Source organism: Homarus americanus, unplaced genomic scaffold (assembly GCF_018991925.1).
Source record: "Homarus americanus isolate GMGI-L3 unplaced genomic scaffold, GMGI_Hamer_2.0 scaffold34360, whole genome shotgun sequence".
Classification (NCBI taxonomy): domain Eukaryota; kingdom Metazoa; phylum Arthropoda; class Malacostraca; order Decapoda; family Nephropidae; genus Homarus; species Homarus americanus.
The window spans coordinates 6,042,168-6,064,701 of NW_024739403.1; the positions used below are offsets into that span (position 1 = coordinate 6,042,168).

A 22,534-nucleotide genomic window follows, 5' to 3' on the forward strand; every position below is an offset into this window, starting at 1 on the left:
TGGAACAAGAACTCTACCGCAACAGGCGCGTAGCAAAATGCTTTAAGATTTGAGCTTTCACAGAAGCGACATAGTCTTCATTGTTTAGTTAATAAATGCAAAAGTGTTGCCGAGTGACGCCATTGCCCATCAAAGTGCCACCAGTAACTCTTGCCTCATACTGTCCTCAGGGTAGGTCATAGTGACGACCTGTTCTACATCTACAAATTTGCTTGCGTCGCTCTTCCCCCCGTTGGAGAGAGATGACGACATCCGGCTGAGTGATATTATCATCAAGATGTGGATCAACTTTGCTGCCACCGGGTAATATTGTGTTGGTCGCGAGGTTGGCGGAGGAGTGATGGAGAGGACTAGAGGTGTAGAAGAGCAGGTGGTTGATTGATTATTTGTATATAGTTCGTCTGGTGTTGTAACAGATAGAATGCGATGGTTTTACTGAATTTAGAAATAATAATACCCAACAAAATCACAGAAAAAACACATACTTATAATATTTGACTATGGCAAAATAGTTTAATGCTACGTTATATTTTCTGAAATTATAAAGTTAAAAATTCAGCCTCTGGAAATGAGACATTTACTCAATAACCAGAATAGTCATTAGTAACCATCCTTCCTGAGTCCCGGAGAGATGCCACCTCCTAAGTAAGTGTTTAATAGTGCAGGGGACCAAGCAGTCATCGCTTACTGGGTAGGCCTTGGCTCATTAGGTAGTCAGGTGTTAGCCTTGAGTGGTCAAAGCGAATCTCCGTTTTAATCTCAAAGATGAGGTGGGGGTGACGGAAGAGAAGGAGGGGAGATAATGGAGGGTTGTATGAGAGAGAGAGGGCAATGGAATGGTGTAGAAAACCAAAGAGGTGGTTGGCAGTGAAAGGAAGTGTTAAGGGGAAAAGGTGGAGGCCAGAGGAGAGATGCAGAGACCCAAGATAACATGAATCACTGGAACACGTTTCACTCAAGATCACATAAAAATGTTGAACCTCGATAACACAACAACACAGCCATTAACAGAGGAGCAGTACACATACACACACACTCACATACACACACATAACAGGTCCAATAACATGTAATGAAGACTTGGCTCTTTGATTACGAGATGAAATTAATGTTTAGTTTAGTTCAGGCTAATTACATGTGTGTGTGTGTGTGTGTGTGTATTCTTTATGCGAATCATGAAAGTTTCCTTGTAAAGCTTCGGTTACGTTTTATATGAATGCAGTTTTGAATGAATGAAACCTCTGGACTCTCTCCTTCAATAAACTACATTTAAACGTTTGTGACTCCTTTTGAAAACTATAAATATACCCGAATTTTTTATTAAAAAATGTCAGATTCACTGCTTTCCTTTAAGAAATTCGGTATATTCAAACCTTCTTAGTTCTCATTAAAAAAAAAAAAAAAAACACACACACAAAACTACACTTTCACGACTTTCTAAAAATAAATAACGTGTTGTTAATACTTTCCTAAAAATTTCCCTTGAATGGAAATTATATTGAAACTAACTTCGTTTTCTCTATTTTAGAAACCCGACTCCCGACGATTCACTGGGGTTCAGATGGGGGCCCTTCAGTGAGCATAACAACCAACACCTGGAGCTGAAGGTGGAGCCCACCATGACTCGCTACTCTAGGCACCAGGTGAGTGAGTCCCACTACTGTTAATAATATTCTCATATTTTAAAGGTAGATGATTAATGAAGTCCCACCTGCGTTAGTGCAGGGATTGGAATTTGTTCACCATTTGTAAATTGGTATTTTTTTATATAATTGAAGATGCCATTTGCTTATATTTTAACAATAGTAAATTTGACAAAGTCAGGTTCGATTCGGCTAGATTTAGTTCGGATCAGGTAAGGTTAATGTTGATACTATTCATTTATACAGGTAGTTTTATTATGTTTAGCCTACATCATTGTTACCAAGTCAAACTCTGATATAATCGGTAAATAGCCATTACGGTATATATAAGAGAATGTCTATTAGCACCCTGTCTCTGAACCTTGATCAAGATAAAGATTTGGGGCATCACTTTATTATTATATTTCGGGTACCAATCACTTTATTATACGGTTAGGTTTGGGAATATTGTTAAACTATACTAACAAGGTTTGGGGCATCAATACTAACACTACTACTGTACCCTTCATATTCCTTCCCCTTCTTTCACTCTTTCCCCGTCTCCTCGTCTTTACCATTTTCTTTTCTGTCTTACACCAGGTTCGGGAGTTTTGGTCATCGCTGCCGCTACTGGAGAACGTCATCTTGCACCCGGAGAAGGTGTCTCGCCTCGCTCACCACTGGCTGAGGGCCACGCAGGGAGAGAGGCAGTCCTTCACTGCCACAAGGGGCACCCCACTTCCTGGTCACTCCGATGACTTACCTCTACGCAAACCTGTCAAGGTTGCCCTGAGAGATGAACTGTAACCTCACCACTCTCCAGGACCGACCAGCCATGCTCCTGAGCACAGAAAATTATTGTTTTGAGAATCTTTGTTAAAATTGCAGTCTGTCTCAAACATGTCATAATTAAAAAAAATCCTAAGTAAATGTCCCTCGTCCCTGAACGCATCTAATTTATCAAGCTTCACCACCAAGTTGGGAGTTACAATGGTGTTGAAACAGCCTATCATAACTAGATGTGTTTCCTTAACACCGAAACTAATGGACGAAAATGAAAGTACAACTCCCTAGGAACCCTGTCTGTGTTCCAGTGAGCCTTGATGCTGCCGTCGGGACCTGTAGTGGGTTAAGTCTGGCCTGGGGCGTCCACCAACGACAACAAGGTGATGATGCTTCCTCCTCGACATCCCAGAAGGTACAGGGACCAAATAACACTTTCACAACAAGATATGAAGTGGACAGATTCCATTTGAAAATTAAAAAAAAAATTCAACAACAAAATCCCATCGAACGAACTCCCACCTGATGAAACACCACCGAACAAAATCGCAGCGTACAAGATGATAGGGTATAAAATAACTCCTCAGCGCCAGTGATTTTCTTCATCTAACGGTGTCTGAAAGTAGACTAAATTAACTAAAAAAAAATATATAATACCATTTATGACTTATGCACTTTTGTTTGTTTAGACTAGCAAATGTTAACACAGTAAATACAGGATCTGTGTTTTTATGCCCTAAAGTATTGTAGCTCGAGTTAAGTAAGCTAGATTCTGGTATAGCAAATTTTATTAAGGGGAGATAGTCATTAACTAAGCATTGTGTGAGTACTCAATATTTACCTGAGCTAAAGTCGTGAGCCACATTGTGAAATTATACCTTATGTTTACACTTCCTTTAAGTAACCAATTATAGACAAGGTTGTTTGGCTTCCGTAACTATAAAATAAACAAAATAAATAGAATGATCAATGGCGGAGAAGCTTAAGAAATCATGAATAAATATGAGAATTTAAAACAAATAAAACAAACAAACAAGAAATCAACGAAAATTTAAAGAAATATGATTAATTTAAGTAAACACAAAAACAAAGGCGAGTAAAATGTATAAATAGAAGATATATATGCAAATGAAGTCAGTGTACCGCCCATCACAGGTAAGATATGGCCTTATCTTGTTCACACACCTGTCAATCCTACATTAATCTTCTAGAATCTCTTAAAAATTGAAGAAGAAAATAAGATGACCAAATAATGTAAAAAAGTAACATCATTTACAACTTTCATTAATATTAGAAAACAAAAGCCTACTCGCTGTACTCTAAAGAGGGTCAATACAACGATAATTTCTTTAGTTATCAAATGACCCAAAGAGTTAAGATCACAGGGTCAAGGGAACAGTTATCATCAGTGTAAGTTACTTGATATATGGCAGACAAACTTCTCTCTACTGAATATCGAGTTTACTTTCTCAGTATGAAGAATTTTTTAGTTAGGCGAGAAAATTCCACTTTAACAAATCCTCTTTGACAATTGGAACATCAGTGAGGCAGTATTACCCTCCTACACACTCGTCTCTTGATCGCTATACTCAGAGATTGAGAAATTTACGAGATAAGTTGGCACCTTTCAGTCCATCAGTTGAGCAATAGTTTCCAGTACTTGGCTCTGTGAAATGCTTCCCAGTTGTCTAGGAGAATTTGTAGAATCGGGAGCTTGCCTTGCTGCTGTAATGTACAACTTCCTTTATGTGGAGGATTTACAGCTACATAGTGACCATTTTGGGGCACAGATTAATGGTTTGCAGTTTGGAGAAAATCTTTCAAAGATCTCGAACACCGTCACCACCGCGGGGTGATGGTTTTCACATTTGGAAAGGTGTTTTATTTTGTATTTGGGAAAAGAGAATACAAACTCAGTTTAAAGATCATCAGATATTAAGTGACGAACACTTGCACTCTTTTTTCAACATGTTCAAGTAAAGGGACAAACAACTTGAAGCACATCTCATCTACTAGTTTCTACAAACACTCTTAATACTGTACCCATTGAGTGACTTTGCTTTACATGCCTGATTTTGGCTTACGACTCATACAAAGTCATTTACATTTAAGTCCCCGATATTACCCAGGTAGGTGTTGCCACCACTTGGCAAAGCTCACTACCTCCTCCACTGAACCATCAACCCAACTTCAGGTATCTTCTGAGCCCAGTAAATTAATTTCCGTCCCAAACTAATATAAGTCACCACTTGCTAGTTCAGTTGCCATTATCTGTACCGTCAACTCTACTCCTGAGCCTGACACTAACGATGACAGTTTGTAATTGTCTCCTGTCTACCGCCATATGTTCGACCAGCCCTGGCCTGCTGCTAGAGTGACTTAGACTTCACGTCTACTATACTCCACTTGTTTGGTCTCCCCATTTTTATTGCATCTTATACTTTTCTACCTAATTTATCAGCATACTAGTTAACTGACTTTTAAATGTCATTTATGTTAAAGTTATCACGCTTGGTGATTTCACTGTACACAAATTCCCCGACTCACCAACTCTCGGACAAATGTAGAGAGACTTGGTGTTGAAACCTTCACTGCCCACACCAAACACTCTAGATTTGTTTCTAACAACCTATCCTTATCTTGTGTCGTCTCCCTGGTTCAGGTTCTCGAGCCAAAGAGCAAATACACTCAAACAAGACTCCTGCTGACGCTGGAAACATAAACAAACATACGAAGAAACTTACAACACATACAACACCGAACGGAAGAATGATAAAAATTCTGTCAACAAAACAAAAAAATCTTTCCTTCAGTTCAAAATAAAAGTACTTCCTTCTGAACCCAGCAATGGTCATATCTTTCTGGATGTTTGTCAGGAGTCAAAACCTTTTACGACAACTTTTCTGTCTACACTGCTCTTACACCAGCCACCACAGCCGACCTTGTTCCAGGGCTGCTCATAATTCAGCTCTTGATCCTAGTAAAAGCTTTTATCTCTGTATCTGCTTTAATTTCATCCCACTCCGCGCTACCACCTACATTTTCTACCCACTTAATATTTACTGCCACTCTCATCCTATACCGCCCCTCATCCACAAAAATTATGCATCTGGACTGCTGTAGTCTTATCTAAGCCTTCCAATCTCTCCTCCTCCTCTAGTACTATAGCATCATCTTGGAAAATGTCAATATCCAGTCTATTTCCCCAAAAGGTGATCCATCTTCTCACCCCAACTACTGTCTCTCTCACCCCAACTACTGTCTCTCTCACCACAACTACTGTCTCTCACCACAACTACTGTCTCTCTCACCCCAACTACTGTCTCTCTCACCACAACTACTGTCTCTCTCACCACAACTACTGTCTCTCACCCGAACTACTGTCTCTCTCACCCCAACTACTGTCTCTCTCACCCCAACTACTGTCTCTCTCACCCCAACTACTGTCTCTCACCCCAACTACTGTCTCTCTCACCCCAACTGCTGTCTCTCTCACTACAACTACTGTCTCTCACCACAACTTCTGTCTCTCTCACCCAACTACTGTCTCTCACCCCAACTACTGTCTCTCTCACCCCAACTACTGTCTCTCTCACCCCAACTACTGTCTCTCTGTCTCTCACCCCAAAACCTCTCACTACTGTCTCTCTCACCACCTACTGTCTCTCACCCGAACTACTGTCTCTCTCACCCCACTACTGTCTTTCTTCTCCTCTCTCACCCCAACTACTGTCTCTCTCTCTGCTTTCTCACCAACTACTGTCTTTCTCACCACTGTCTCTCTCACCACAACTACTGTCTCTCACCCGAACTTCTGTCTCTCTCACCTACTGTCTCTCACCCCAACTACTGTCTCTCACCCCCAACTTCTGTCTCTCCACACAACTACTGTCTGTCTCACCACAACTGTCTCTCTCACCCCCAACTACTCTGTCTCACCCCAACTACTGTCTCTCTCACCCCAACTACTGTCTCTCACCCCAACTACTGTCTCTCTCACCACAACTACTGTCTCTCTCACCACAACTACTGTCTCTCTCACCACAACTACTGTCTCTCTCACCACAACTACTCTCTCTCTCACCACAACTACTGTCTCTCTCACCCCAACTACTGTCTCTCACCCCAACTACTGTCTCTCTCACCACAACAACTGTCTCTCTCACCACAACTACTGTCTCTCTCACCCCAACTACTGTCTCTCTCACCACAACTACTGTCTCTCTCACCACAACTACTGTCTCTCTCACCCCAACTACTGCCTCTCTCACCACAACTACTGGCTCTCACCCGAACTACTGTCTCTCTCACCCCAACTACTGCCACTCTTACTCGATCATCTCTAAAGTATTGGAATCTATCACAAACAAGTATATTAATTCAGACACCTTGAAGGACACTTGTTATCTCCAACACCCAGGATAATTTTCATTTCATTGCCGACTTGTTTGGTTTGTTAGCTCGACTCAAAACCTTTACTGTGCTTAGATAATTTTGGCGAATCTTATTTTGTTGCTCTTTATACTTCAAAAACTTTCCATGAGGTCTGGTAGCAAGCAGGATTTCCTCGCTAAATTTCCCTCTTTAATCTTCCCGATTCTATAATTCCTTGGATCTCTCTCTCTCTCTCTCCTTATCAATGATGGAGTAACTCAGGCGCACATCATGCTCCTACCCTCATCTTACTCCATAGTAATGACCTACACATCATTCCTATCAACTCTTCAGATTCCTGTGGTCCTACACGAACGCTTATGATATTGTTATAATGGCCAAACCCAATCATTCCTCCCAACAGATTGTATGAATGTTTGAACTGTCTTGAACACAAATCTTGAGTCCTTAACACAGTAAGGCATAAGTAAACTTCTGTAGTTACATTCAAGGCTGTCAGAAAATAAACCACTTATTCTCTCTTGCAGTCTCTTCGCATCGTCAACAAAATCACGCCAGCCAGGAGCATGGCGCCGTCTATCCTTAATCTTGCCAAATACTTCCCTTCTTGCATCAAACAAGAACAGTTGTGAGATACTGTAGTGAAGTCGCTAGTTTCCACAAATCTAGTTAGTTCAGCACTGCTCTATAGTCACTAGACATGATCTGTGACTTTTGTGATCAACCAGTCAAAGAATTCTCTTTTCTCTAAACTGTGTCATTTCACTCTCCGATATTGGTAGTTTCTTCTCCAGTAAGGCTGAGGGTGACCCACTTAGGGGGAGTGATCAGAGGAGGCACTCACATAGGCAATACAACAGCTCCTCAGGACAACAAACAAAGAAAGAAAGTATTTATCCAAAAATATTGTGCCAGTACGAGCAATCACCAGTGCCTGGCATTCCCCTCCTCCTGCAATCTAGCCTTATAGAAACTATGTCAGACGAAGGGTCGTCCTCTTTCTCCCCTTCTTGGAATTAATGTGCTTATGGAAATCTCGCCAGACGGATATGCGACTGACGGCAGCCTTTCCTCTACCTCACAACGACACGTGGAGGGATGATATACAAAAGCATTATTCGGTTTTTCTTTCAATGAGTCCAAGGTGAAATGTAAGTGAATGCTAAGCCAGACGATCATTCAACTGCGCTGGCCGTTTGCTGTCCTCTTCGCACAACAATGACACGTATATGGGTGCTACCCCAGACAAACGTTCGCCCAGCTTCTGCCTACCAGCGGCGCTCTATTATGACACGAGACAAAAGATTATTATCCTGCGGTGGTTGAATATGTCTCGAGGTAAAAATAGTCTTCAACACCCACTCACACCACTGTAGTGACGACCAAGAGAGAAGTCTTATTTTCCTTCCTTCAGGCTGTCACACACAGTCCTCCAGCGCCCTCAAGTAGGAATTGCAACGCTTGGTAGATGTCGCAACGGCTGGCATAGATGTCGCAACGGCTGGTATAGATGTCGCAACGGCTGGTAGATGTAGTAACGGCTGATATAGATGTAGTAACAGCTGGTATAGATGTCGCAACGGCTGGTATAGATGTCGCAACGGCTGGTAGATGAAGTAACGTCTGGCAGATGTAGTAACGGCTGGTAGATGTAGTAACAGCTGGTATAGATGTCGCAACGGCTGGTATAGATGTCGCAACGGCTGGTAGATGAAGTAACGTCTGGTAGATGTAGTGACGGCTGATAGATGAAGTGACGGCTGGTAGATGAAGTGACGGCTGGTAGATGAAGTAACGGCTGGTAGAGGAAGTAACGGCTGGTAGAGGAAGTAACGGCTGGTAGAGGAAGTAACGGCTGGTAGAGTAACGAGAGGAAGTAACGGCTCTAACGGCTGGTAGATGAAGTACGGCTGGTAGAGAGTAACGGCTGGTAGATGAAGTAGCTGGTAGAGAGTAACGGCTGGGAGAAGTAACGGCTGGTAGAGGAAGTAACGGCTGGTAGATGAAGTAACGGCTGGTAGATGTAGTAACGGCTGGTAGATGAAGTAACGGCTGATGTGGTAGATGAAGTAACGGCTGGTAGAGAGAGTAACGGCTGGTAGATGAAGTAACGGCTGGTAAAAAGGTAAAACAATGGATGAAGTAACGGCTGGTAGATAGTAACGGCTGGTAGACGGCTGGAGGAAGTAACGGCTGGTAGAGTAACGGCTGGTAGAGAAGTAACGGCGGCTGGTAAGAGTAACGGCTGGTAGAGTACGGCTGGTAGAGGAAATAACGGCTGTAGAGAGTAACAGCTGGTAGATGGGCTGGTAGAGAGCTGGTAAGATGAAGTAACGGCTGGTAGATGGTACTGGTAGATAAAGTAACGCTGGTAGAGGAAGTAACGTCTAGTTGTATCGTCTTCTTCCTACTGTTTACTTTTGTATTTTTATTCTCTCTTCTTTTTTCATCTTTTCTTCCTCATTCTTAAATCTTCTCCTCTACACTTCATAATATCTTCTTCCCCTTGTGTTCTCTCCTCCCCTTTGTCTTTCTCCCTCATTCTTCTCCTTCCTCTTCTTTTCTTATTCTTTGTTTCTCCTCATTCCTCTCCTCCTACATCCTTCCCTGTGTTACTTTTCCATACCTCTTTTACTCTCTATTCTTTAACGCTCTACTTCTGTTTTTTTAATCTCTCTCTCTCTCTCTCTCTCTCTCTCTCTCTCTCTCTCTCTCTCTCTCTCTCTCTCTCTCTCTCTCCCTTCCTTCTCATTTCACCGCTCACTAAAATACACTCAGTCTTCCTCTTCTCCCTTCTTCTCCACCCTATCTTTCACATTTCGCTATTTATTTGTCTTTCTCTTCATCCTCCCCCCCTCTCATCATTTTCTTTTCCATCCTCACTTCATTTTTCCCTTTCTCTCTCTCCTTCCATTTCTTACTTTCCCCTTTCGCTTCCTTTCTTTTTAAAATTTCTTTCCCCTTCTCTCATTCCCTTCCATTCCCCTCCACTTCATTACCTTTTTCATTATCTCTCTCCATTCTTTCTCTTTCCACTCCTCCTCCACCTCGCCCTCCTCCATCTCGCCCACCTATTCCTCTCCTCCTCCTCCCTCCCCTCCCCTCCCTCCCCCCTCCTCCCACCTCGCCCCTCCTCCTCCACCTCGCCCTCCTCCACCTCCTCCTCCTCCTCCACCTCGCCTCCTCCACCTCGCCCTCCTCCTCCTCCACCTCGCCCTCCCTCCTGCCCCCTCCTCCTCTACCTCGCCCTCCTCCCCTCGCCCTCCTCCTCCTCCACCTCGCCCTCCTCCTCCTCCCCTCGCCCTCCTCCTCCTCCCTCGCCCTCCTCCTCCTCCACCTCGCCCTCCTCCTCCTCCACCTCGCCCTCCTCCTCCTCCACCTTCTAAAACTTTAATGAAAACTGAGCAATAAAAATGACAAAGTTTGCTCCGAGAGACTACTGGGCGGCAGACATTAATGCTATAAACTTAACTTAACTTCTTATTTTTATTTCTGTTTTCTTCGCTGCTTCCGAAGGTGTGTTGCACTAATTGCTTCTTTGTTTGTCAGATAAATTTAGTAACTGACTTTTGTTGGTTGATAAGAAGTGTGATAATAATAATAATAATGATAATAATAATAATAATAATAATAATAATAATAATAATAATAATAATAATAATAATAATAATAATAATGATAATAATAATAATAATAATAATAGTAATAATAATAATAATAATAATAATAACAGACACAAGGGACTTCCAGTTAAGCGTTGAGAATAGTTAATTTGCAATATGTATTAAATTGAGACGAGAGAAGTAAAAAATAAAATAAAAATACAAAAATACCATATTCAAGGTGGCGGCCATTTTGAAACATGGCGCTCACACCTAAGACTTAAAGGGATCATCTCTGTAAAGTTTAATAAATATTGGATTGACGGTTTAGGACTTTAGGAAAAGAAACAATAACAATATCTTCAGGATGGTGGCCATAAGGACATAACTCGCACAACCAGCCTTTCCTATGAAGTTTTCCAGGAGAGAGGAGAGAGAGTTTAGGGGAAGGAGGAGATAAGATTTTGAAGATGGTAGCCATATTGGATGAACCATTTCCACGAAGACGTGATATGAACGACTACATCTTGACCTTCTTCTTCCTCTAGTGTCTCGTGAAGGTTAAATATTCAGTGTAGTTGTCGTGAAAGAGGCTGCAACGGCCATATTGTAAGACTCAGGCAGATGGAACCATGACTTACACCACGGGACCTTAAATGGATTCTCCCTCTAAAGTTTTGTGAGAATTTACTTGATGTGAAGACATAATATTATAATATAGATGGTAGACAGTGCTGGGCTATCTCAAGAGATCGAGTTGCTGTGAAATTTTTGAAGAATATAGAATGAAAATTGTGAACTCATCCAAATTCCAATAACAAAACTTCAAAACTTTGGCAAAATATTTCATAGATTTTTTATTTTTTATTTTTTATTTCTTGCTGGCCAAAGCGTCAAATGATTTCAGAAAGTTGTGTTGGCCAAATAAGTTCAAACGATTTTTGTTGGTTGGAAAGATTTTGAAAACATCAGCAGGGCCAAAGGCAGACGTTCGGAATAATAAAGTTTCATGAAGGTCGTGGCTCAGATCAGGGGAAATAAAAGGAAAACAAAAAAACTCTAAAAATGATTGAAATGCAAAGAAAAAAAATTCACGAGAAAAAAAAAACAGTATCAGCGACTGACACAATAGGAAAAATTTCGAGACTTACTCTAAAAGAAGTAAAGGAAAAGTATTTGACATCGAATGAAATCAAAAGAAAAAAGTTATAGAAGTAAATGAATGAAAAAACATCTGAATGAATTAATGCCAAAGAAATAAATTTTCGACATTGAATGAAATCAAATGAAGATTGATATATGTATGAGAGAAACAATGATACAATATTAACGAAATAAAAAAAAAATAACAAGAAACGAAAGAAAAAAATCTATCACTACACGAATAAAAACAAGAACATATTAATCAAATCAACCCCAAGAACAAGTTACAGAAGTGAACAAAATAATTCTCTCCCCCCCCCCCAGGTAAATTATGAATATTACTGGTTAATTTACATATTCAGAACAGACAATCTTTTTTGGATAATTATAATCCGAAGAATCTCTACCCTAGCTTATTTCACCTAAAGATTTAAAACCCTAACGCTATCCTAACCTAACCAAAAATAGCCTAATCTAATCTTACCTCATCTAACTTATAACCTAACTTTACGAAAAAGAACTCTACATATTGGAACTCTATGGCGGATCAATCATCTCTTAACACATTGGACAAGAGTTAAGTTTTCATACACGGACTGGTGGCATCTCCTTTACTTTTGTATCTACAGAGTCAAGTCCTGATTATGTGTGTTTTAGAGCAGGCGCTAGTAATCATGAACAAGTAATTGAATCAGGGACTTTAAGGGGGTTATCAAGAATGGTTTCAGGGATAATCCACTCAACGTCTATCCGGTGTTTGTTGGATCAGGGCAGCTCGGGTTCAGTAGTGTGTGTGAGATGTTCCATTTTAGGGTTTGAAAATGTGCCTGTTTGATGTGACACTGCAAAGCTTCCCTACTAAGTGTTAAATCCTCTGGTTTATACCTGATTTGGAGAACAACAGGTGTCGTGCTGTGTTATATGTAGTCGTTTAAACACTGTGCATCCTTCATTAAAAAAATAATAATCTTCTGTCTTTATGGTCGTAATCGCTAGTTGATTAGTTCCCAGTACAATAGAAAAAAAAACAACGTGGTTTTTGTGGAATATTGTTCATGGTTATCGTTTGTGTGATTACCGATTTTTTATTTCGTGTCATGCCCCATCAGAACAGAGAAAGAAATAAGTAGGGAAACTGAATAAAGTAGTAAATTATTGTAAAACTTCTGCAGTAGGTACGTAGTTTTTTTTTTAATGTACTATAACTGCTATCACCCATATATGACAACACTGGTTACGCCGAATATGGCAGACGAAAAGGATATCTGCGTCTCTGGCAATGCAATGAACAGAGTGTAGTACCAGCCTTATCTACTACTTCGTGTGTTGCAACACCTACGTTTGGATTCGAAGAGTGCAATTGTTTATCGTCTCTAAACCTCCAGTAACAATAATATCTTTGTTTACAAGACTACTGTTTACAAACTCTTTTGATAAAATCTTCTTCGCAGGGACTCCTAAGATGGTGGTTTAGTTTTCTGGCAATAAAACATCACCTGCAACACTTGTATTGGTCTGGTAAATCTTGTCCAACATCCTCGTCTGGTCAATTTTATACATTCTGTAAGCACTTAATTAGTTAAACCCCTTAAATTTCAATTCTGTGAAAAAAGTATATTTTGGGCGAAAAATTACCAAGGGGTAAGGCCTACCTTTTCGACAGTTTTGGCCCAAAATTTAGATTTTGTTAAAAATCACGTAATAAGTACTCCAGAACATGCTGATTTCGAATAATCTACTTTTCGGGAAAGTAGATAACCAACTTTCCCGGAAAGTAGATATTTCCCATTTTCTATTATACAAATTTTCTGTTTTCTATGATAAGTAGCCAACTTTCACAGAAAGTAGATATTTCCAATTTTCTGTGATACAAATTTCCCGTTTTCTATGATAATCTACTTTGGAAAATTAAGTAATATTTCCCAAAAAGTCGACAATCTACTGTACTTTCCCGAAAAGTAGATAATCATGTCCAACGTTGTTCTCCTCTGGTCAATTTTATATATTCAAGATATCGATCGAGGAGAATGTTAAATCTTTGATATCTTGAACCTATCAGCAGGTCTACTCTGGTAATGGTATCTGTAAAATCTCCAAAGCTGATAGCGTCTCCTGGTTTATCAATGGAGATAAGAAAGACCTTACCATCCACATTCAAATTTGCCTCTTGTTGTTGCTGAGTGTAAGGTTTAAGAATAGCAATTTCCGTCGATAAGAATGTCAGACACATGTAGACATCATTTACTCTATGTGTAGTGTGTTAATTATACAGTAAACCGTAATAAAGAACGTTGATATTTTAAAAGCTAATTTTTTCACTGTATTCGAGGTGGAATGAATAAATTATTGAAAATCAAAACAAACAAATCTACTTTAGGTGAATAATGATGGAAGAGGTTGAGAATCATTGACTCAAGAGAACCTCAGAACTACTGTCACCACTCCTAAAAATCACACACCTTCTAACTGTGGCTAAGCGTAGTTTAAAAATAATATCAAAACACATATAACTATGACTTGCAAAGATCCAAAACAAATAACACTCTCCGCGTAGCCAACATATGCCTTCCTAACTATATGTTGCAGTAACACACACGTGACAAACCACGAGAAATAGTCCTCATTTTCACCCGCCGTCTAGTGGTTCCTCCGGGTAGCCTTTCTAGACTCGAGCGTTTGCCTGAAACTCCTGTCATTTCATTTAAGATTAACGGGTATTTAGGCTCTTAAACACATTTTCCCAGAATAGTTGGAGAAGTTGGCTCACTTTTGATGACGTCGGCCATCCTCCGTTTTGGAGATAAATGGCATCAACAGTTAGACGCGGTGAAAACAAGGCCTTTTCAACATGGGAACTCTAGGCGAAGGGGATATTACTTGCTAAAGATTATTCTGGTACTTACAGGTATAAATATAGGCTCAGGTGCAAGTAAGAAGTTATAAATACAAGAAGGAGAGGTATAGGTGGACATGCATAAGGACACACCCAACAACGTCAGCTAGAGAAGGTACAGAAAAGGGTCTGCAGAATCATGCTCGGTGCAGAATACTCCGGCTACACCAACGCTCTCTCCACCCTGGAAATGCCATCCCTCAGTGACCTCCACCACCAAGCACTGGAAAGGTTTGGCAGGGGACTACTGCACCACCCTCGCCATCGCCACCTCCTGCAGCCCCCCACCCAACTCGCGCAGTCCGCCACTACAACAAAATTCAGCCCATAAGAGCCCACACCAATAGATATAAGAACAGCACCATCCCATCTATTGTTAAAATAATAAACAACTCCTGATTTATGTACTGTACAGCCCTGTAAATGTATTCAATGCATATTATATCATTATGTCTAAATCAAATGTAAGTCTGTATATTTTCAGCCACCGGCTGCAACTCTATTAATAAACCGTTTATTATTATTATTTATTATTACACACACACACAGTATCAGCGAGAGCCGTGACCCACGAGTGAGGTCCACACCCAGAGATAATGCACCCCTGGGAACCGACCACCATCTTGAATCGGCTGCTTGTCCAATTAACCAGTCCGTTCACACATATTTATATTTGGGTTTTAAGTAACGAAACCCAAACGGTAGTTCCTTTGTTTTATTATAAAAGGTTGTATATATAATTCCTGAGTGTATATCAACCGTAAGTCTCACTGTCTAGGAGTGAATGAGAAAGGGACGGCGTTTATGTATGATAAACGTTAGGTCACGTCCTTACGATATGAGTTGAGGTGAGCTACTGAAGCTTAGGGGCATCGCAGTGCGTGCTTACAGAAATGCTGAGCTATGGGTCTCGCCCTCTTGGGTGAGTTGCCCGCTCACGTGTCCATCTCATGTCTTACTCATAGACAGTGGAAAGTTACAGGGTGGTGAATCTGAATATATTATCAGATGTATTGACCCATTTATATAATACGTTCTGTTGATGAGACAGGGGCCTATTACAATCTTCTGACCATGAGATAACACAATACCACTTAGCAGAGAGTGAGGTACTGTGACACTACACCACACGGTGTCTCCATGACCACGTGAGGTCCTTCATGTCAACATGTACGGACGAGTTACTGCACCACGTGGCCTACGTGACCTCACACATTAGGGCAAGAGACCAGCCCGGGCCATTAACTGTAAACTATATTTTGTATGTTCAATTCATGTTCCTTCTCCTTTTAGTAATGAAAGCTTTTGTTAAACGACCCACCTACCCCATGTCTTTGTATGTAACAAGTCATTTCTGTCCAATGTATATTTTCAGCCTTCGGGCTGCTGAACTTTTTCAATAAACCGTTAATTATTATAATTACACACAGAATTAAAAACGCCCTTTAAGAAAACTTCACTCGCCCACAATAATTAAGACTTTCAGTATTTCAGTCTCATGTGCGATAAATAAACCTGTGTCAGTATTAGTGTATTTGGCGACGTTGTTGAACTATTCGTTAGACTACGTACTTTTTTTTTACTACTAGTTTCAGTATCAATATTTTGCTTCATCAATATCACGTGTAACGAAAGATTCTACAATTTTGTGTCATTATACCCTTGAGTGAATGCTAGTATGCAGGACTGGGATTTTAACATATTTACTCAGATTTTTCCCGGCATGGGAGAGAGCGTATCCATGTTGCAGAATCTTGGCCGCGCATTTACATATTTATAGTGACTCAATTTCAGTATCGTGAGTATAAAATATTTTAGCTTCAGCCTAAAGTGCAATGTATTAGTCTACAATGATTCGGTTATGAATTCGCTGATGACCAACAACTTTATTATCTACAAGTTTCAGTTTCAGGTTGGAGTTTGCGCTTAAAATGTTTCACTTTATTTTTACACCCGAGGTTGACGTTTCAATTTCACTTTATGGGAGGCATGATTAAGGTGTCTATTAAACCTCAAGATTTTACAGATTCCGAAAAGTTTCAGACTTTAGAGAGTTTATTCCAAAGTGACGTAAAGATCAGTTTTAGGAATACAGTTCAGGTACAGGTACAGTATGACACCTGTTGTCTCGGTAGGGTTGACAAAATCCTTCGTCCTTCGTGTCATATTGTCTAACACAAAATTGTAACTATACTTTTTGGAGCGTGTGTGTATATAAGACGCACCTATCGAAGTTATATACGTATAGTAACGGTGGTACCAGATGTCATTAGAAACTCCTAAGGCATCTATTATCACAATCACAAAGTCGTAATTCAACCCTGTATAGAAAGGATTAAAAGGTATTTAAAATCTATTAAAGTGGTGCCTTAAATACGTTGGTGTATGAAGTAAATGCGTTAGTACATACATTAAATGCTACTGCAGAAGGGAACTGCTGCCTTAGAAGAATGGCGAGACAAGAGAGGAGGAGAAGAAAGAATGGAGGTGGAGAGGGGCGGAGAAGAGGAGGGGGATGTGACAAGGAGAGGAGGGGAGGACGTGGGGAGGGCAGAAAGGTGAGATAGTGGGTAGGAGAAAAAGAGGGAAAGTGGAGGAGGAAGAGAGAATACAAAAAAGGGGGAAGTCGAGAGGGTAGAGAGTGGGGGAGAGAAGAGGAAAAAAGAGGAGGGAAAGAAAGGATAAAAATGGGAGAAGTTGAAAGAATTAGGAGGAGAGAATGAGAGGGGAGATAGAGATAACACAGATAAAGGAGGTCTAGAAGAAAACGAAGAAAAGAGAGCACACACACACACAAAGAAGAGAAACGACAGGAGAGATAGGAAATAAAGAGAAGGGAGGAGATAGGAGAGGAGGGAGAAAAGGGGAACCAATATAAACAGGAAATAAATATGGAAATGGAACACACAGAACGCTCAGGGAGGAAGAACAATTTGTTGATCAGACCAAACGTGGAGATCGAGGGAGAGAGGGAATAGGAGGGAACCGGGAGGGAGGGAACAAAGAGGGAGGGAAGGAGGAAAAGTGTGAGAAAGTGTAGCAGGAGAGAGGTATGGAATGGGGGAAAGAGGGAGAGGGGTATAGGGAGTGAGGGGATGGAGGGATGAAGGAAGGGAAAGAGAAGGAAAGGGAGCGTAGTGGCACTGAGTAAGGGAAGGAGGAAAGGAAGGGCAGTATGGGAGCAGGGGGTGAGGGAAGGAAGGAAGGAAGGAAATAGAAAGAAAGGAAAGGGAGTGTAGCGGCAAGGAGTGAGGGAAGGAGAAGGAAAGGAAGGAGGGAGGGAGAGTTAATGACCCAAGGTGACAGAGATAAACAAGGTTAACGTCATTAATAGTTTTCAATTTATGGTGAATTTTCTACAATACCTGGACCAAATTCACCTTGGAACATGTGCATTTCTTGTCTGCCTGTTTGTCTGTCAGTCTGTTTATATAATCTCCCTCTGGCTGTACCGTCAGCCCAAAAAACATCAGTATCTTTATCAGAGAAGTACGATCCTCCTCTACCCGTCCATTAGAGCCAAGAGCATATAGCCTTAGTGAATTGTATAGCCAACTGAACTCAATCAAGGCCTCCCTCCCTAGCCCCGAGGAGCACAAGGTGACATACCAAAGTAGAGAAGGAAAATGTAGAGAGAGCTTCAATATGTTATGAAAACACTAATAACACGAGAGGCTGATTATATTACTACATGGTATAGAGATTAATAGAATGAAAATACGATATAGCTGAAAATTGACTACCAGAAGAACAGGAGAGAGAGAGAGAGAGAGAGAGAGAGAGAGAGAGAGAGAGAGAGAGAAACCCCTACCCCGTGTGTAAAATCGAGTAAATCCTGATGAAAGGTTGGGTCATAATAGAGGGTGGTAACATAGGGGCGAGTCAGTCAACACACACACACTGAGCTCTCATTTTTACACTTCATCATACCTGTACATGTATTTCAGATATTAGGTGAATAATAATGTATGTATTTCTGTCTATTTATTTATTAATGTATCTATCTATCGGTCTGTTTTATCTACCTTTCTATAGGTCTGTGTTATCTGCCTGTCTCTCTGTCTATCTTGTTTTTATTCCCATTTATCACATTATTTGAGGGATTTCCAACCTTTATTCTCGTTATACTTGACCCCCCTTGACCTCTCTGTAACCGGAACCCTGACCCCAAGAGATTAGAATTCTCCCCTGACCTTACCCTTATACCTGATCCAGATCCTGATCTCCTGATTTCAGTCTTTTTCTCCAAATTCATACAAAAATATTTTAAGCTCTGATCTTTTTGGTTACACTGTTGATTAAACTCCCTTGAGTAAATAGGCTAAGGAAGGGGGGAGAGAGGGAGGGGGGAGGAGCGGAAGAGAATGGAGGAAGGGGAGATGAGGAAGAGGAAGAGAAAGAAGAAAGGGGAAGGGAAGAGGGAGGGAGGGAGGGAGGGAGGGAAGGAAGGAAGGGAAAGGAGAGAGGGAAGGGAAGGAGACTGTTAAGCTCTACCATAGAACTTCTGATAAAGAAAGTGAAGATAGGAAACGAATATGAAAATAAAAAAGCCTTAAAATAGGAAAGTGAAAGGAGATGGGGTGTGTAAATATTGATAGAAAATGGGGAAGTGGGAAGGATGACGAATGTAAATATTGACTGGAAATAGGGAAAGAAGAGAGGAGTTAGAAAATATGACGATAGTTTAAAAATGGATGAAGATTGTTGGAAATGAGAGAGAATGGGAACGTAGTAAGAGTAATTATGAAAAATTGATGAAAATGGGAGAAATACAAGGGGGCAATAAAGGGTGAGAGGAAGAGAGGGAAGGAAAAAAAGATATGAGGGAGAGCCAGGGAGAGGAGGGGAAAAAGGGAGAGAGGGAGAGAGAAAGGAAAGACAATTCATTGGAGGATCGTACTAAAAGTGAAGTATTAAAGAGAGAGAGAGAGAGAGAGAGAGAGACTTGGTGTAGGGGGATGTACTGTGTATATATAGGGGCCATGATTGCCAACACAGTACCAGCTAGGGTTAGTAGGGGTAGTGTCCGAAAACCCTCTTCCTAAAATAAATAAATAAATAAAAATAGTCAATAAATTTTCTATAAGTATTGTAAAAAAAAGAAGTAATGTATGCTGTGTTTACCGTGTGTGGGATTTGTGTGCATTGATTTGTATAGTAATATGATTATAAATACGTTTGTCATTGTGGTTCGTATTTTGGGTAGAGAATTTTTGGACACATAATACGAGAGAAGGGAGGAAGGTAGTGTATATGGCAGCCGGTAGATTTCCGTCACTATCGGACAGAAAGTATGGGAGATAGGAAGGTAGAGAGAGAAAGAGAGAGAGAGAGCCGTCACAGAAACTTAATACATAAAAAGAAAAACAAGATAATCGTTTAAAAGGATGTAGGACCCAGCGAATTTTTTAATTATACTGGAACTGAAGTCATAAAGATGAGAAACGTGATGTGGATGTGATATACCTAATGTACCTTTCATCTTCGAAGCCTTGATCAAGTTTCATGACTTTCAACCAGGCGGACTGATAGGCGAACAGTGTCAACAACTTATGCTCCTCATTTTCATTGTTAGAAGCACACAGGAAAATGAGAACTTTCACAGGGAAAAAGAGGCAAGTACGTCACGCTCACAAAAACAAAACAAAAACAATAGTTAAGGGGGAAGGGATGAAGGGAGGCAGCCAGGCAGTGCTCGCAAAGAAGAGAAAAAGTTATAGTTTGTGTAGAGAGAGAGGCAGGTTGGGTTAAGAGACAGTCATCTATTCAGTGTGGCGGCGGGCAGGAGGGGTGGGTCCATACATACACCAAAATGAACCAAAAGATGACTAAAACGAGACTTAAATGAACCAAAAGATGACTAAAACGAGACTTAGATGAACCAAAAGATGAATAAAACGAGACTTAAATGAACCAAAAGATGACTAAAACGAGACTTAAATGAACCAAAAGATGACTAAAACGAGACTTAAATGAACCAAAAGATGACTAAAACGAGACTTAAACGAACCAAAAGATAACTAAAAACGAGACTTAGATGAACCAAAAGATGAATAAAAAGGGACTTCTAAATTGAACCAAAAGATGAATAAAACGAGACTTAAAATGAACCAAAAGATGACTAAAACGAGACTTAGATGAACCAAAAGATGACTAAAACGAGACTTAAATGAACCAAAAGATGACTAAAACGAGACTTAGATGAACCAAAAGATGAATAAAACGAGACTTAAATGAACCAAAAGATGACTAAAACGAGACTTAAATGAACCAAAAGATGACTAAAACGAGACTTAAATGAACCAAAAGATGACTAAAACGAGACTTAAACGAACCAAAAGATAACTAAAACGAGACTTAAATGAACCAAAAGATGAATAAAACTAACGATAAATACCAATAAAAGAGGAATTAGATTAGAGTGACTCCTCTCCACTGAACTATCATCACTGTACATTTAATATGGCCGGCGAGAGAGTAAATGATACTATGGGAGGTTATTAGCCCATAGTACGTTATTGTGCGGAAGCCAGGACTACCAGTGACTGACATACAACACAACTGCTATATCTCTCCCAAGTTTCAGACGTGGGGCAGGAAGGAGGGGGTTAAAAATAATGCCAGAATTTAGGAATCTAGAAATTATTGAACTTAGAATTGGTCATAGCTGCGTTAGTGCGGGTAATCATATGTCCGACAGCATCCGTGAAATAAGATATACATGAAAACGAACTCATTTATGTGGAAAACAACACTATCAGTCGATCAGTGAAGAGAGAACTATAATGCCGAAACATCAATACCCAAGTAAGATTAATAAAAAATGATAACATTTAATAAAGAAAGAGATACAAACTGTGGAAGGAATATGTTGGTAAACGTTTCTATAGAGAGAAGGTGTGAGGGTTCCTTTGGGGGCAGTAGGGATACAGCACACTGCAGAGGAAGCCTTTTACGATACACAAGAAAGCCGGTGCTGTACTTACACGCCTTCACTCCCTCAACCATAGTTAAGACTCATTTACAGCTGGGTGGCCGGAGGGAACCTTAGGCAGGTACCAGAGACCTTGAGGACGAGAGAAACAAGTCCTGTTCCCACTCGGTCACCACATCCCATGGACTCAAGGTAAATAGAGAGAGAGAGAGAGAGAGAAAGATAGAGAGAGAGAGAGAGAGAGAGAGAGAGAGAGAGAGAGAGAGAGAGAGGGTGTGTGCGTGTGAAGGGAGAATGCAACACTAGACCTGAAAGAAAATGAAGGAAGAAAATGGAGAGGGGGGGGGGGAGATGAAAAGAAGATCGAGATAGAATTATCCCTTCAGTCATATATCCTGTTCTCTCTATTACCTCCTCCTTTATTCTTATTTCTAATTCTTCCTTTTCATCTTTAAACTTTACTCTGTTCTACGTAAATCTCTCTTATTTGTTATCCTTCTATCCCTTTCGTATTTTAATTTCTGTCAACACAAACATTCAGCTTCGTCAGGCGTGTCTCTGTGTAGTAATGCATGAGAGGAATTTACGCCTGACGAATGATCGCTCGACTCCTGCCGTTACCATCATACAGTCACTTTTAACAGTCAAGAGTCAGTCATGAGCCACTTAAGTTATACAGTCAGTATTAAGTGGTCAGTTATTCAGATACAAGTCAAATCATTCAAACAGTTCAGTGGCACTCATGGACAGTCAGATAATCCAGTCCCAAGTTACTATAGTCACACACAGTCATTCACCACTTCTAAACAGTCAATTATTCAGTGAAAACTTCTAGATAGTCAACCAGTTAATCACCAGTCACTCATTCATCACCAGTACAGTCACTCACCAGTCAGACAGTCATTATCTGAAGAGACGTAAAGGTGAACTACAATCTGAGGTGAATGAAACCCCCCAACAATGGCGACAAAGATACACTGTGACTCACCATATTTAAATACTCTCACTTGAAACTCTTTTTAGTTATTCAGAGATGTGTTCTTTTTGTTAATTTTCTCCCCTTAATAGTTACGATCAAGTCTCAGTGTAGATATGGCGTCATTTTTGAAGCTTAAATTCGTGTCATAACGAGCCAGTTAGAGGAGTTTTTGCGTCTCCAGTT

The 22,534-nt window shown here is 40.5% G+C and overlaps 1 protein-coding gene across 1 annotated transcript; it reads left to right on the forward strand.

The window, feature by feature from the left end:
• Positions 1-223: 223 nt before the first annotated feature.
• On the forward strand, positions 224-2,898 carry LOC121874576. Its single transcript, XM_042378774.1, has 3 exons — positions 224-303; positions 1,529-1,643; positions 2,223-2,898. Exons 1-3 carry the CDS (start codon positions 278-280, stop codon positions 2,427-2,429), a joined length of 348 nt encoding a protein of 115 aa, XP_042234708.1. The 5' UTR covers positions 224-277; the 3' UTR covers positions 2,430-2,898.
• The last annotated feature ends 19,636 nt before the right edge of the window (positions 2,899-22,534 follow it).

Coding starts and splice junctions, on each gene's coding strand:
- LOC121874576 (XM_042378774.1), top strand. CDS start 278: ATGTGGATCAACTTTGCTGCCACCGG. Junction 304..1,528: donor ATCAACTTTGCTGCCACCGG/GTAATATTGTGT, acceptor TCTCTATTTTAG/AAACCCGACTCCCGACGATT. Junction 1,644..2,222: donor CTCGCTACTCTAGGCACCAG/GTGAGTGAGTCC, acceptor GTCTTACACCAG/GTTCGGGAGTTTTGGTCATC.